General features: G+C 40.6%; 1 protein-coding gene across 1 annotated transcript in view; it reads left to right on the top strand.

Annotated features, from left to right (window-relative positions):
- Positions 1 to 1158: 1158 nt before the first annotated feature.
- ABCA13 (ATP binding cassette subfamily A member 13) overlaps positions 1159 to 15548 on the top strand; it is a 168767-nt gene continuing 154377 nt past the window's right edge. The window contains exons 1-4 of the mRNA XM_064703447.1: positions 1159 to 1227; positions 5638 to 5731; positions 6828 to 6951; positions 14709 to 14857. Coding sequence (XP_064559517.1) covers positions 1159 to 1227; positions 5638 to 5731; positions 6828 to 6951; positions 14709 to 14857 — 436 coding nt within the window. The remainder of the gene's footprint in view (positions 1228 to 5637; positions 5732 to 6827; positions 6952 to 14708; positions 14858 to 15548) is intronic.

The following is a 15548-nucleotide window of genomic DNA, read 5'->3' on the forward strand; positions in this document are numbered from 1 at the left end:
TTACTCTTAATGGGGAAAAATAGCTGTGGATGTTAGGGTGTGTCTTTCATTCAATAGGAATACATTTGTAGAAAGTGCAATGATGCAATTTACTCAACAATAATAAGAAATAAAGAATATTTGTTCAGGCATCATGCTATCCTGTGTGTGTGAATCATTACTGAGATTATAGGTGGTTTGAATTACCTTATATAATGGCTGTATTATGTGTCTCTATTGACCATAAGAGAGAGCTTTTGGGGATCAGATTCTTAGGCAATTCATTTGTGTGGAACAAAAAAAGCCCCAAAAGTTTACTCCTCTGCTCATGATGTCCTTCCTGGTGGGTAGGGTGGTCATCCTCTACACCACCAGATTCCTGCTGGGTCTCCCACTGGCTCTGCTACCACAGGTCTGCACACTCTCCCCTTCTGCAGAAGGAATTGCTCTCCCACCTCTTTGCTGAAGGAACTGCTGCTGAAAGACTGATTTTCATCCCAAGTGGCATGTGGCAATTCATTAACAGAGATTTTATTGTTGGAATATGCCCCCTCTATGTAGGTAAAGGAGAATGAATTGTCAGACATACATCCTCCAGAAGAGAAAATTCAACAGTCATCTGATGATGCATTGGGACCACTACAGTGCTAGATGTGTACTTATAAGGATGTTCTAGAAGCAAACTGACATTTTCAGGGCTATATTGTGAAACAGAGTTATTTTCCTATTTATTTTCCTCCTATTTTTTTTTTCAAAAATATAAGCATCAGCAAACAAACAGACATAAACACTAAAGTGACAAAAAGTCAAAAAACTTTGCAAAATAATAAATATGTGTTACATATTCTTTCCCCACCCCTTCATTTTTTACATCCATTTTTATTCCAGAAAAGTAGAAACAAGTGCAGAATGTATGCTGTGGAGTAAAGCAGCCTGAAGGCATTTCTATGAACCCATCCCCTTACTGTTCATTGCACTGAGAAGAAAAACAGAAAGATGAGATTCCTCAACGAAAGCAAAACAAGAGACAGAAACATAATCTCATCTTTTCTGAGGAAGCAGGCAAATCTCCTGCACTATTCACGATCAGCTTCTGAATAGTACGTTTGGACTGCTTGGTGAGATGATTCTGAGTTAGAAAGTCCACTCAGCAAGGGGGTGAAGGAAAGAAAAGAAGATATGGGGAACGCTATACACCAATTCAAGGCTCTCTTCTGGAAAAATTGGCTCTGCCGTGTGAGGCAACCGGTAAGTGTTTGGAAAAAATTAAAAAAGGAATATTTAAAATTTTTTAGTACCTGGAAATATTAATATTAGTATTCAGTATTGGAGAGAGTGTGTCTATTGATTTTCCCTTTTCACTGCAGATTGTTAAGGACAGGCTGGCTGCAAGTGGTACTTGTTTTGCCTTTTGTTACCTAATTGTTGAAAACCCAAGTAGAGAATGTGTTGTTTTAGTTCTAAAATGGCTGAATACAGCAATGCTCCAATTTGAAAATGAGACAAATGTCATAAAAGTTTTGAAGAGCCACTTCTTATCTTTTAATTAACATTAGATACTAGCAGTGCTGGTTAGCAGTGGCAAGGGAAAAAATCAATTTTCTTCACATTACAGGTGCTTATATGTAATGTAAGAAAGCTTGCATGACTGTGATCAAAGTCTAGATACAGGGAATGTATTGTGTATTAAAAATTGTATAAACCTCTAAATTTCCTTTCTTATCTGCTCTCCAAAGCCTGATTTAACCTTTCCAATTCCAATATGCAAAACAATGTGGCAGCTGCTTGGACAGAAGTCAAAACTAAAATTATGAAAATTAGATGTCTTTTCCCTTTAATGAGATGGAAACAAACTTTTTGGATAGAAGGAAGTGAATTTTCTCAAGTGAGAGATCATTTTTGTGGGGAAAAAAGGTCACTTCAATTAATAGTTTCACACAGATTTCACTTGTCTATAATGATGTGGGAATTTGCAGTGAAGCATGTTGGCTGTTTGGATAGAATTCTTTCAATTAAATAAGCTCACAGCTTTCAGATTCAGAAATATTTAGCCTCAATAAAATAGTGATTTAGAGAGGAATTTCTTCCCCAGATTAATGAAAGTGATGCTTTCTAATATAAAATATATTTCTGGGGGAAGGATGCTGTTGGTCATATTCTTCTCCATGCCTGAACAGTTCTTATATTCAATCGGTGTGCATCAAGTGGCTTCTCTGTATCTCCTGTTTTCCTGCACGTGGATCTATTTCTCCTCTTGTTCTGTGCAGTGTTCCTTCATATATTTCTGAAGGAAAAAAAAAAAAAAAATCTTAACTCATATAAGTTGTAAGTTTGTCTAATCGGTAGATTTCCCGAATAGAGAACTCAATAAGAAGCAGACTTCTCCAAGCCAGTAATTACAAGGGTGATCCAAAGCAAACTTCGTTCTGCCTGTTGAGAGGCAGAAGCTGCCCTGGGGAACTTGCACAAGCTCCTTGTGTGCTGCTGTGCAAGCACTGAGCTGTGAAGGAGCTCCATCTGCAGTACAGGAGGAGAAATCCAGATGCATTGTCCACCTGCGCAGAGGTGGTGAGACCCTTGAGAATCTGAAGAGAGAAGCACCTCCTGAAAGGTCTGATGTGCTTCAGCTCTATTCCAAATCATATAGATCTGTATGTATAAGACAATTTTCTCCTCATGGCTATTTATCAGTAGTTAGGGCTGGAAGAGAAGAGAGGGCTGTTGAACTAGCAAGGTGTCCTGAGTGCCATGTGACATTAGTCCATATTACATAGTGAAGGGTGCAGGGGCTGTGACAGATGTGAGAGTTCTGTTAGGAACAGTTCTTGTGACTGAAATTCAGGCTGGCATCAGCACCTTCTATCAACATGATTCAAAGGCAGGGAAGGCTCTTTTGTATGTTTTCACTTGTTGGAGTTTGAAATTGCAGTTGTGCCAAAGACACATTTCTGTTTTCAGAAGTTTTTACTTCAGAACTACAGATTCTAGAAGCTCAGGAGATACTCACTACCAGGCAAATATACTACTCTCATTTTCTATCACTGCATTTCTTAACTTCTGTTTAAATAATGTTTATTACCATCCAAATTTGTAGCTAGGCAAAGGATGAAATATGATTCCCAAATTCTGATGCCCTAGTTTAGAAGACAATTGGAATTAAAATCAGATGTTTTTAATCAGCTCTGTTACCAAAACTCACCATTCCTCCAAGGTGCATCTCCCCAGAATGTCATGAGCGCTCAGGCTCCAGTTCCCCTCAGTGCCTGGGCAAAGCAGCTGTGCAGGGACTGCAATCCTGCAATGTCACAAATGCTCTTTCCTTGGACCTTCTGTGGGCACTTTTCCTGTTGTAACACAAGTAAGCCTTATACAGCAGCATTATTTTAACATGTTTACAACAAATAACTTACTTCTTAAGATCAGTTTTGCGTGCTTAATGCCTGCAGCATGCTGGTGGTTCATCGTGTCCTCCAACCTGTCGTTTCCTCTGTAGCTGCCTTATCAGTTCTTATCCCAAATTCCTGTCAGCAGGAGCAGCAGTCCCTATCCAAGCTGAACCCTCCTCCCATGGACTATGCCAGAGATGGCAGGGCTACGTTTGACCCTCATTCTTGGCTCAGCTTTAGCCCTGGATCATCTGGAGATCTGGATCCCAGCAGAGCCTGCAGCCTCCCGGGGGCACTGCTGGCCACGCCCTTCCTGACAGGGGCCCTGCTGCCCTGCCACTCTCCTGGCTCCCTGCCCTTCAGGAGCAGCTGGCTTGGCTGTGCCCTGGCTGCAAGCTGGGCTTGTCCTCTGCCCTGAGGTGGCACCAGGGAGCCCAGCCTGGGATGGGCCCTTTCCTTATAAAACTTCCCACCTGAACTTCTTGTGGGACCTTCCCCCAGCCACTGACTGTGGGCTCTTCTGGTGATGGTGTGTGCCCCCAGGGACACCTGGATAGCTGTGTGCCCCCTTTCCAGCCCCTCGTGGGCAGCCTAGTGACATCCCCTCCCAAGTGTCCTCTGCAGTGCCCCTTCCCTCAGCTGCTGCAGCTGGCTCCATTCCCCACAGAGAGCCCAAGGACATTCTGCAGCAATGGCTCTGCTCCATGGCAAGGCCCTCCATGTGGTCCCAGGCAGGAGGAATGGGGATGAATATGCCAAGGAGGGGAGGATGCTGTCAGGGCTCTAGGCCTCTACTAAGTTTAATGACTCTGAGCAGCCCAAGCCAAAACTGGGTTTCTGTGCCCTCCTGCCTGGGAGAAGTTGGAGTCATACTGCTCTCTGGCTCAGCCCTTGTGCTTGGCCACTGTTTGGCTTGAACTGCTGTGATGTTGACCAAGGATCTGGACTCCTGGTTAAGGCTGGCTGTGATGGCAGGCCTTGTCCTGCTCCCCTTCTGGGCTCCCTGGGATGGGGACCCTGCCCTGCTGGGTGGCACTGTTACACACAGATCCCTGCACCGTGGGGAGCAGCTGGCCCTTGCTGATCCCTGAAAGATTGAAATAACCATCTCTACTTTTATTAGATTGGCTTCTGTACTGTTTTGAGTGTGATCGGTTTAGATAAATGGCGATTTCCCTAAATTTCAGGAAACCTTTAATTTCTTTTTTCATGTCCAGCATAGATGTCCTTCTTCACAGGGAAGACTCAGCCACTGGATTTTGTTCTTATGTTATGGTTCTTAGGCATTTTTCTGATATGTCCAAATTTACTTCTGTGATGGGATTTGGCTCAACTCTGGCAGTTTAGAAATAAAATCCCCTGTATGCTCCAGAGAAGTTAACAGCCCCTAGTTGGAGACCTTCAGCATGGCTGTCACTTCTACTGTGTTTCTGTCCCTATTCACACTTTCCTAATGCTGTTATCAGTGAATCTAGGAGCCTTTTGAAACTTGGCTGAATGGCTGTTTCCTCCTTTCTGCTGCTGAAAATTGGCACAATTGCTTTTCTTGGTGTTTCTTTTTCTTCCTTCCAATCCATTTGAGAGTTTGTGCCCTCTCTGCAGAGGCATGAACGTGCTCTGTGTATGTGCACTCTGCTCAGAGAAGACAACACTCAAAATCTGAGCCCTGCTGTGGTTGGCTTGTGTGCCTCGTCCTTGTGGCCCTGGAAATGAGAACACTGGGATATGAGAAGTGTGGCTGTGGGCACCCTTAGGCCTGTTAGCTTGGTCTCACTTGGTCTTCCCTCCTGGAGATGGAGAGGGTGGCTTTTGGAGAGCATTTGAGTGCAGGTGACAGAAAAGGTGTAATGGCAGCAGCCAGGGAGTCAGGGAAGGACAAGGAGGTCTGCCACCAGGAAGGGCTCAAGGGAGCATGAAGAATTTCACCAAGGTACAGGATGCTGCTGGCGTCTTAGGAGGCTCAGGTATGGGAAAGTTGAAGGTCACCATCACCACCTTGCCAGTCTTTGTCTTGACCTGAGGAAAGTATCTACAAACAGTATAAACTGAAATGAAAAATACTTTTCTGTTCTGAAAGAAGTGCATTTCACAGTTATAAGGATTTAAAATAGAAGTTTCAGTTGTTAGTTTGCTTTAATGGTCTTGTTCTTCCTTAAATAGTTGTAGGGAGGATATTTATTGTTTTTATTATAAAGTAAATGACATATGAATTTTAATGATTTGTTCCCAAACCCTATGTTCTATAGACTGATGTTCTGATTTCCTTTTTCAGGTCCTCTCTCTCACTGAAATACTGTGGCCATGTGTACTTTTCTTGATTCTAGCTGCCATCCGCTTCCAGGAGCCCCCAAAATACAAGGAAAACTGTATGTTTTGCTTTGCTTGTGTTCTATTTTGGTTGCCTCTACTTGTAGAAGTATCTAGCAAACACTAAACACATGCTAGAAGTGGGACTTAAATGTAGTGGAGTCAATGGATAGAGTCCTAGAGTGGGATTTAATCTTGTCCAGCTGCAGATCTGAGGAAGCTGTATTTATGTGGGAAAGAAATTCTAAGTTTGGTAAGACAACTTTTAAACATAAGCTTTGTAGTAAGGGAGATTATTTGGGTTTTAGTTTTTTTTGTTGCTTTCTATAGAGTAATGGAGTTTAGATGACTGCCTCAGAGGTGGATATTTACAAAAAATAATTAGACAAGATGAACCTTACCCCTACTCACTTCCTAGGACTGAGAATTTATATGTTGTTAAATTCTTCCATTTCCTTTAACACTTCAAAAGTTATGACTCCCTCCACCTTATAAAGCTATTTTTGCTTTTATCTTGTCAAAATATAACTTCATTCAGTTTATTATTATGTTATTCACCAATGCCAGTAAAATGGGGATAAACCAGCTTTAGCTACATTAAAAATCAGTTTGGTGAAACAATTCTAGATGTGTAGAGTGAACTATCTGGAGAGAATGTAGCCTGCATTATATATGTTTACTTTATGGAGAGCTGTGGATAATTCCAGAGATATGGAAAAATGGCTGTTTAAAGAGTCTTGATTGATGCATGTTCCAACATTGCTGAACACCTTCATTTTTTGTTCCTTCATTTTTTGAAAGCCTGTGAAAAAAGAGGAAATACCACTTTGTGCAGAAGTCTATATTCCAATCCAGGTCACATGATCTATATATGATACTGCAACCATATGATACTGCAATAATGTTACTACCAGGAAAATTAGCTTTTCAAAGATTGCTCTCAAGTGTCACATGGAGCTTGTTGTCCCAACCTGACACAGAGGTTACTCATTTTCTGTGATGACAGAATTTTTCTTAAATGAGACACCTGGCATTGATACACCTTCATTGCTTGCAGGTGACAAAGAGGATTTTTGGGATAAGGGAGCACAATGTGATGGTACAGTTTACAAATGCAATATCACTGGTCCTATTTCTGCTGCTGCTTGGTTTCAGGTTACCTAGAAGCTCGTGATTTACCGAGTGGGGGCCTTTATCCCTTCCTGCGGAGCCTTTTCTGCAACGTGGGCTCGAGGTGCAGGAATGCCAGCTACACAGCGCAGAGACACAGCCGCTCTGGGTGAGTTACGGGAGGTGACAGAGCTGCCACCGCCACACTGCATCTGCTTTTACAGAAAGGCAGGTTCTTGCTGCCTTGCAGACAGGAAAAATACAAGCAATGTTACTCTGCGCTAAAAGCTTCCTTCAGTGTTCTTATGACTGCAAAAGGTGTAAGGCCTTAGTCGTACCTCTTGCTAATTTTTGTTTACGTTTCTTGGGCATTTCATGCTGGATTTGGCCACTGAACACTCTTTGGGGGTGAAATTGTATACCTTGTCATATTCTTTCCCTTTTGCTGCTACCATGTCAGAGCATACTTTTATCCTTTGCCAGAGAGTCTTTTATTATATGTGAGTGAAGCAGAGCACCAAAATTATATGTGGATTTAAACTTTGAATAGTTTGGATGGGATACATGGTGGGATAAGTGAACCCAGAAAAGCAAAACAAGAATAACTTTCATATAAGACCCACAAAAAGCCAACAAGGAATAGCAGAAGTTCTGTAATAAGAAAGAACTTGGAAGAAGTTACCCATTAGAAGTCCTTGTCACAGGATCCTAGCATGCAGAAAGAAAAAACAATTTATTTCAAAAAGAATTTTTCTTTAAGAAATGAAGTAATTTCATCTACTCCAAAAATGGTTGAGATGCAAAGACATTTATGCAAACTGGCTGAAGAGTATAGTCATAAACAGCCTTTCAAAATATATAACAATAAAGTCAAATTAGGGTCAGCTGATCAGAATATATACATTTACATCTGTAGGTTTATTCCTAGAAAATGGATAGTATCTATCAAAAAATCTTAGAGAGCTGAGCCAGGTGTGTCAGAGAATTAAATATTTATGGTTTATTATTGTAGAGGTTTATAGGTAGCAATAAATTTAGCATACAGCAAGTTGGAAAGCTTTAGTATCACAGTAATAGGCCGTAACGCTCCTCTATTGATCTAGGTGGTCTGCTTCAGTTATTTGTACATTACAGAACTGTTGATTGAATGTAAGACCATACAAAATAAACCCTGTTTATGGGCAAACACATTCTACATAAGGTAGAATTTGTTTCTAGAATTGAAATCTTAACAATCTAAGCCAGTATTAGTCAAGATGCATTATTACACAAGATAGTTACACACAAAAATACCCCTATTAAAATTCTTCTCAGCCTCTTCCTCCCATTAATACAGCTAAAATTGTTACATGACCACTGAGTTTCCAGTCTTTTCTCTGGGGTTATGCTCTCCTTTCCACTGGCACTCTGGGTCATGTAAACAGCTGCAGATGGATGAAGATGAGGTTGTTATGGCAAGTCATGATGTACACTACTTTTCCTGGAGGAATGTGGTGTTGATGGCTTATTTTTTCACTTGAGGGTGCACTTGGGGTCACTTGTGTTTGCTAGTGTGCTTTTATACTTCGCTTGTTTCCATTGGTCTGCAGCTCTGGGATAAATTCAAATTTATGTGGTACACCAGAATGTATATGATATCTTTTACAAATGTTAGCTACATGTTGTTTTTTTCTTGATGCTTGGAAATTGGCCTTGTCCAGCTACAGTTTTGAATTTTAACTAAACACTGGTGGCTTGTTTATGGCCCTCAGAGCCAGCCTGTGCCCCACCTCTTATCAACCCAGATACTCCAGTATTATATTACAGTGCAGTTCATCTCTGTCCCACCTCTCAAGGCCTCATCTATTATACTGGGCCTGTGTTCTTCTGCACTGCCTTGTTAGCCATAAATATCTCGTTTTGCGCTGAATGGTCACTTGCTCCTTCTATCTGTATAAAACTATGATGGTGTTATGCAATCACAAGTGAAAACAGAACAAATTGTCAGAGTTGTTTGGCCAGGAAAATTAAAAATAAAAAGGTAAAGCAAACCCAAGTCAAAATGAAAACAAGTTCAGGCAAACCAAAGGTGGCCAGCCCCTGTGTTGTGGTCTTTCAAACTCAGTACAAAGCTTGTAGCCTCTTACTTGCAGTAGAAATTCTATATTACTGGGCTAAAGAGTTACCCTAACTCTAGCCTTCAAAAAAAATTCCCTAAAAGTATAGCTTTTTTTTACATCACTAGTTCAGATGCCATCTAAATGTGTTAAATCTCTAGAAACTATGAACTATATTGACTGCTCTGCATGATTATTTACACTGTTTTGACTGAACTGCCCAAATTATGTTCCAGCTCAATAGAAAATCAGGAAAGAATTTCCTGGAGGCAGACTTAGACCTATTTAAGAATCAGGGAAATTATTCAGTGGCTTTCAATTATTCAAGTGAAAAATAAAATGCATGCATTTATCCATATTTATGCACTCAATAGGCTGCACTGAGTAGCATATAGCCTAGGTAAGGAAAAAGACTAAAAAGGTAGGATGAAGTTCATTCTGAGGTCAGCCTGTTCCACCAGGTCCATCAGTATAAATTAAATCAACCTCAGGGCTGCTCTGACTTATGCTGGCTGCCAACAGCCTTAGGAATATAGACTGTCATTCTGATCAGTCAAACATAACTGAATCCAGTCCCTGTTGACAGGAGAGATGGGGTGTCATAGGAACAGTAATAGCAATTATCTTCCCTTCAAGGATATCAATCCATAAGTCTGATAAAGGAACATTTTTTATGTCAATAATGTTATGTTTATTAAGAGAGAGTCAGAGACTGCACGGTTTGCATGGACACTTGACCATTTTTTTCACAGTATGGAACACTTTGGTGCTATCACTTTGAAATGTAGTAGTTGTCTTTGGGAGGAAGCAGTTCTGTGACTACTGCTGGAGCTTCCATGGAATCCATAAACCACAAATAGCCATTTGTCAGTGACCAGCACCCCCCATGGAGGGGCTGAGCCCAGGGTGAAGTTATTCTGGTGCAGGCCATGCCCTCACAGATGTGTCCCTGTGCCTTTAGGCAGCTGCCTGTGATATGGTGAGAAGATTAACCTACAATCACATTAGCTTTGATTTGCAGCAAGATCTGCCACCTCCTCTGCTGCTTTGGAAAGCATCCAGTTGCAAGAGCTCTGTGGTTGTGCTCCTTGCTCCTTTTTTCATCCACTGCAAAAGCTGCTGGCTGGCGGCAGCTGATATGATTCCCTAGCCTGATACACCCACCCCTCTCAGAGCAGAGGAACAAGGAAGTATTCAGGAGCTCCTGTGGCAAAGGACATTTTTCCCTGCTCTTTCCAGAATGTTCCACCCCCCACCTCATCTTAGCGGAGCACAGTATAAAACTGAGATCATGAAAACAAGACACAGCCCAGGGGTCCTGTGGCCTTACACCCACACATTCCATGAATGTGCTTGGAAACATCATGATTTCCCAGTACTCTGGAGCAAATTAAGAAGAATACATTTTTTTAGTTTGTTATATATTTTAGTCCATTGCATTTTAGGAAGATTATAATTGTATCTACATGGAAGAGAAAGATCTTTCTGTGAGAGACACACAGTATGTTATTGTCCAGCATGTGTACTGGTATTGATGTCTCCAGGCTTATAACCCTGATATAGTGCGGAATGAAAGCCAGATGGGGCTTTGCAATTTTAGAGAGAAATTATTAATGTGGTGACAGGGGTGAGGTTGAGAAGAGTTTGCTGAGATGCTTATGAAAATCACTAGTCTAAAAGGCATTTCACATCATAGCTGAGTTCTCAGATGAACTCTGAAATGTTCTTGTTGTCATCAGGCATTTCACATCACAGCTGAGTTCTCAGATGAACTCTGAAATGTTCTTATTGTTATCCTGAGTAACTGAGTAAATTGGACAGAATTAATGTTTCTGAGTCATGGCTTTAGGAAATAACAATTGCTTTTACATGCTCAAAGAGATGCAATCTTTTTGCTCTTTTGCAGTATTTTGTCACATTCAAAGTTTGTACCAATGTATGTCTTTAGTTTCATTTCTGTTCTCACAAACTGTGTGGAAATGTACAGTTGAAGGAAGAACTTCCATGGACAATAATGCAATTTTATATATAAATTCCCCAACCCCTTCTTCTAACACCCCAGTTCTAATTATGTATGTCCTCTCCTACAAATCACTGCTTCCTCCTTTTGTCCTTTTTATTATCCCTTGCTTCCTCTCTTTATTGTTCCTAGGAACTGCTGCTAGGAATTTCCTTGGAATGGCTGCTGGACTTCCTTTACACATTCACACACAAATGAGTTAGTGCTGCCTTCTGCTTCAGAAAGCACGCTTTGAAGGCTCTTTGGGAGAGTAGCAGTAACACAATTAAGAACTTTTATTGGCACATTCACAGGAAATTGTTTGCTTTGACTGTTTCTGTAGCTGGTTCTAAAGTGTAGTTTTTTATCTTTCTGGCAAGATGCTGACATCTTCCTGCAATTTTGTGTAACTTGTGCTGAATTAAGAGATCAGTAGTAACTTGTAGCACTCTAATTAGGGGCTAAATGTAGTCCTCTAGTACCATTCTGAAAATATATAAAATCCTTTAATCTTAACACAGTTATTAAGCAAGTAAGACCTCTGTAATAATTTAATGTGTTTCATAAAACTGAGCCTGTGCTCAGTGTTATGTGTTTCATAAAACCAATGTCATGCCTATTGCCATTTCCCCTTCAAATAGAGGCTGTGCTCAGATCCAAGAATAGTGAGAGGCAGGTCTGTGGCATTGATGGCCAAAGAGGGTCACAAATGGCAGCTAGCTGACATGGCAGCTGACTGTGAAATCCTCACAAAGCTAATAGCTCACACAGCTCACAGCCAGCATGTGAAAACAGCTGCTCTTGGGCTGCTGAGAGGCTTGTTCTTAGGAAAGTGGCATTTCTGTGGGTCTTTCATGTGCTTGAGAAGGCACATGTGCCTTCTCTTCTGTAATAGCTAGGCCTTATGCCTTGGATTTGCTTTTTACCGTACTCCAAGTATCTACTTCCCCCTAGAGTTTCTCATCTCCCTCTCCACTTTCACTATCAACCTGATTTTCCTGCACTTTGCTCTGTAGCTCTTCAGAGCTGCCATGCTCCAAGTGCTGTCTGAGGTTTTCTTTAATATTTCTAGTCTGCGTCTTCCCAATCTCCTTGGGAAGGAATGCTGTGGCCCCATGTGCTCTGTGGGACCTTGTGGGGGTACCAGTTTTCAGTTTTTCTGGGTCTGGATTGAAGGCACTTGAGACAGTAATTTGTGTTTGGACTCAGGTGTTTATTTTTTCTTATCAGTAAAACAGTCTCACTACTGTGAGTTTGGCAGCTTTTCATTGGAAAGCGCAAAATGGCCAACAATCTCTTTTTACAAGCTCTTTTAAGACTAAACTATCCAATTAGGAACTGACACCTAGATTATTTTTCCTTTTAACCCTATAACTGATCCCAAAGAGCCCACAATGTGAACTTTTCTGCCCAATTGCAAAATGCCACCCAAACCCATGAAGAAGAAGGAAGAAGCATGAAGAAGAAACCCAGGATGACACCCTGTGCCATCCATCTTGCTTCCATCCACAACACACTAAAAATCCCAAAACATAAATTTCTCACCAAGTGATACACCTGTGTTATCTAATGTGCTTCTGCTGTGCATCAAACAAGTGGCTAAAGCACATAAATTAAGTGCCAAGAGGATGCTTTTATATTGTTTTCCCTGCTGTTTATCAATCCAAGCTTTGCAGATCCAAGGTACAGCAGAGTTGATGATGGGGATAGAATGGAAAGAATTACTGATTGCTTCCATCACTGCTATCTGTGCCCCCTGCAGCTGGTAGGGAGGCCAGGCAGCCCCAGCATCCCCTGGAGACAGCATTGAGTCCTGCTGAGGGCTCCTATGTGATTAAGGCCTTTTTCCCCCGTGCATTGCTGTTTGGTATTTAGAATGTTTCTAAAATGAGGACATTTGTAGATGGAGATGCAAGGCTTGGGTCCAGTTTGGAGGGCAAACAATGTGGGTTGAAATTCTGCACTCCTCTGAACACTTTTTATTTTAAATTATCTTCTTTGGAGAGTTTAGTTTCCGATTTTATGTTCAGCAACTATTGGGAGAAAACCCCAACAAAACCCAACACAACCACTCTCTCCAAACCCCACAAAAAAACCCCAAAGACAACAAAAACCTGTGAAAAATCCCATGGCAAGTGAGCTAGAGTTTTGGTTTTTTAATTTTCTGACTGTGGCTTCTGTTATTCTGATCAAATGCTGATGTCTTGTTCATGCTCAAAAAACAGAGTGCTAGGAAGATTTCAGTATGTAGGTAGTGTTTCAGTTCTTTGCCAAACACAAGTATTCTCAGCTGTCTGAAATTTTGGGCACTGGGAGTTTCAGTAATATTGGAATTTATGAGGTGATTTTCAAACACAACAGCTTGAGTGCAACTTCTAGTCTCCCAAACACCCACCTTCTAAACAACAGAAAGCTGCTTTTTAAAACTCCATTTAAAAGGGAAATATATATGTTGAGGTATTGTTCTGCATTTAGCCCACTAAAGTTTGAGGATGGTGAAAGACGGTGTTGTCTGTTGGCCAAGTTGGAATCAAAATAAGCTGTATTGAAACAATTAAGAACTTGGTTATTTTAAGATGAAATTTTCTTTGTTTCCCTTAATTTGAAGTTGCAAACAGCTCTGGGAGTGTCTGAACAAATGAGGATTTGGGGAGGGAAGGAAAGAGAAATAAGAGAATGAGAAAGTGGTGACTGATAGCTTTCTTTGGTTGGTAAATTGATCTCATTAGGCTTTTCTTTCAATAAGTAAAAATTGTGGTGAAAGCAAGTATTGGCATATAAGCTCGATGGGAAAGGAATGAAACTCCTTATTATATTTTTGTAAATGAGACAGGACAAGAAGCAATGGGCAGAACTGACAGACAAGAAGTTGCACTGCAGTAGGAGGAAGAACTTTACTGTGAAGGGGACTGAGCACTGGGACAGGGTGCCCGGAGAGGCTGTGGAATCTCCCTCACTGGAGATATTCAAGAACTATCTGGACACAATGCTGTGCCATGTGCTCTGGGATGATCCTGCTTGAGCAGGGAGGTTGGACCACATGACCACTGTGGTCCCTTCCAACTGGACTCATTCTTTGATTCTGTGACAGTTAATTTGTTTTTTGATGCAAAATAGCAATGTTTTTGCTAGACAGGTTCTAGCTCTTAAGATAATTTTAATCTCCTATTAGATAAAACAGAATGCAACTGCCTAGTAACATGCTAAATATAATTATTCCCTTGTTTATGGTGTTTTAGGAGGGTCTAAGTAATTTTGTCCCGTAAAGAGGCATTTAAATGACTCTGACTTCTGGTTTTATTTAAAAGTATTGTTAGGAAATTGTGCTGTTGACTAGTCGCCAGATAGCAATGTGATAGAGATAACATTTACCAGTGGTATGTCTGCAAGCTAAAATAAGGAAAAAGCCAGTAGTAAGAATAAAATACTCTTTTTATCCGTTGCTGTGTGTATTTGAAAAAACAAATTGTTGCCTTAGATGCGATAGGAAAGCTTGAACTTTCTCATCAAAGAATTGCCACCAGAACACATGATAGTCCAGGGGAGAAAAGTTGAGTGTGTTCAGAAATATTAAAGACTTTTTGGACATGTCTGTTCTTGGCTGCTGCCAGAATTGGCATAAGTGACCTCAGCAATTTTTCATTGCCCACTTTCCTGTGGTTTTGAGACCCAGTGCTGCAACTTGCATGTTAATGAACTGAACTAAATAGAAATTATATAAATTCATAATTGTTAAAAAAATTATTAGAATACTGCTGTGAGCATATACACATTTTTCAGCTATTTGATTTCAGTGTGTTACCTGTCCCTTTTTTTTCTGTCAAAAAATAGTGCAAGCCCTCAACGTGGTCCAGAGAGAGCCACTGGACCTGATCTGGACTTCATGGAAGAGATAGAAGAACTTGCAAAGGAATTTATTGATACTACAGAGAAAGCTATGGCCTTAGAAAAGCTATGGGAAGAAAACTCGAGGCTCTCAGGTAAGCTGCGATTTTTCTAAAAATTAATTTCTTTGCCTATTGGTTAGTGATAGACATCAAACAAAATAATAGTTTGATCTTGAAATAAAAGTAGGCGACTGAAATTTTAGCTAAAAAACCCCCACTTTTATGATTGCCAACACAGTGGCCATCAACATTATCAGAGAAAAAATGTAGCTTTCTAAAAGTGTGCCCTTTTATACTTGAGAGTTATGAAAACAATGAGAGGAAAGCTTAAAACATGAGGATTAAAATCAGAGTACAAGGTTACTTTTTCTAACATGCATTCAAAAGTAGTTTATGAGATTTAATGCTCCCTCCCTGTGTTTTTCTGTTGTACTAAAGAGTATAGGAATGGAAAACAACAATATCTCTCGCCTTATGTGACTTTCAGTCTTGCACAGAAAGAGTGAGACTGGAAATAGCAGGGTCGGGGTCTCCTGTTCCATTTCCACCCATACTGCTGTTATATTTGCCCAATTATCCCATCATAAAAAAACCCCCAAACAATATTAGAAGTAGCCACAATTTTAATTGAATAGTTAAGAAAAATGCTTAAAATCAGATACACTTGAAATATTGACCATATAATTTGATTAAAATAAGGGATAATTTTTTTCAATAACAGCGCATAAGCAAAAGATAACAGCGGGGTACGGAGTGCAGGGTTCTGGACCCTTGCCACCTCACG

The sequence above is a fragment of the Zonotrichia leucophrys genome, chromosome 2 (assembly GCF_028769735.1).
Source record: "Zonotrichia leucophrys gambelii isolate GWCS_2022_RI chromosome 2, RI_Zleu_2.0, whole genome shotgun sequence".
NCBI classification, from domain to species: Eukaryota; Metazoa; Chordata; class Aves; order Passeriformes; family Passerellidae; genus Zonotrichia; species Zonotrichia leucophrys.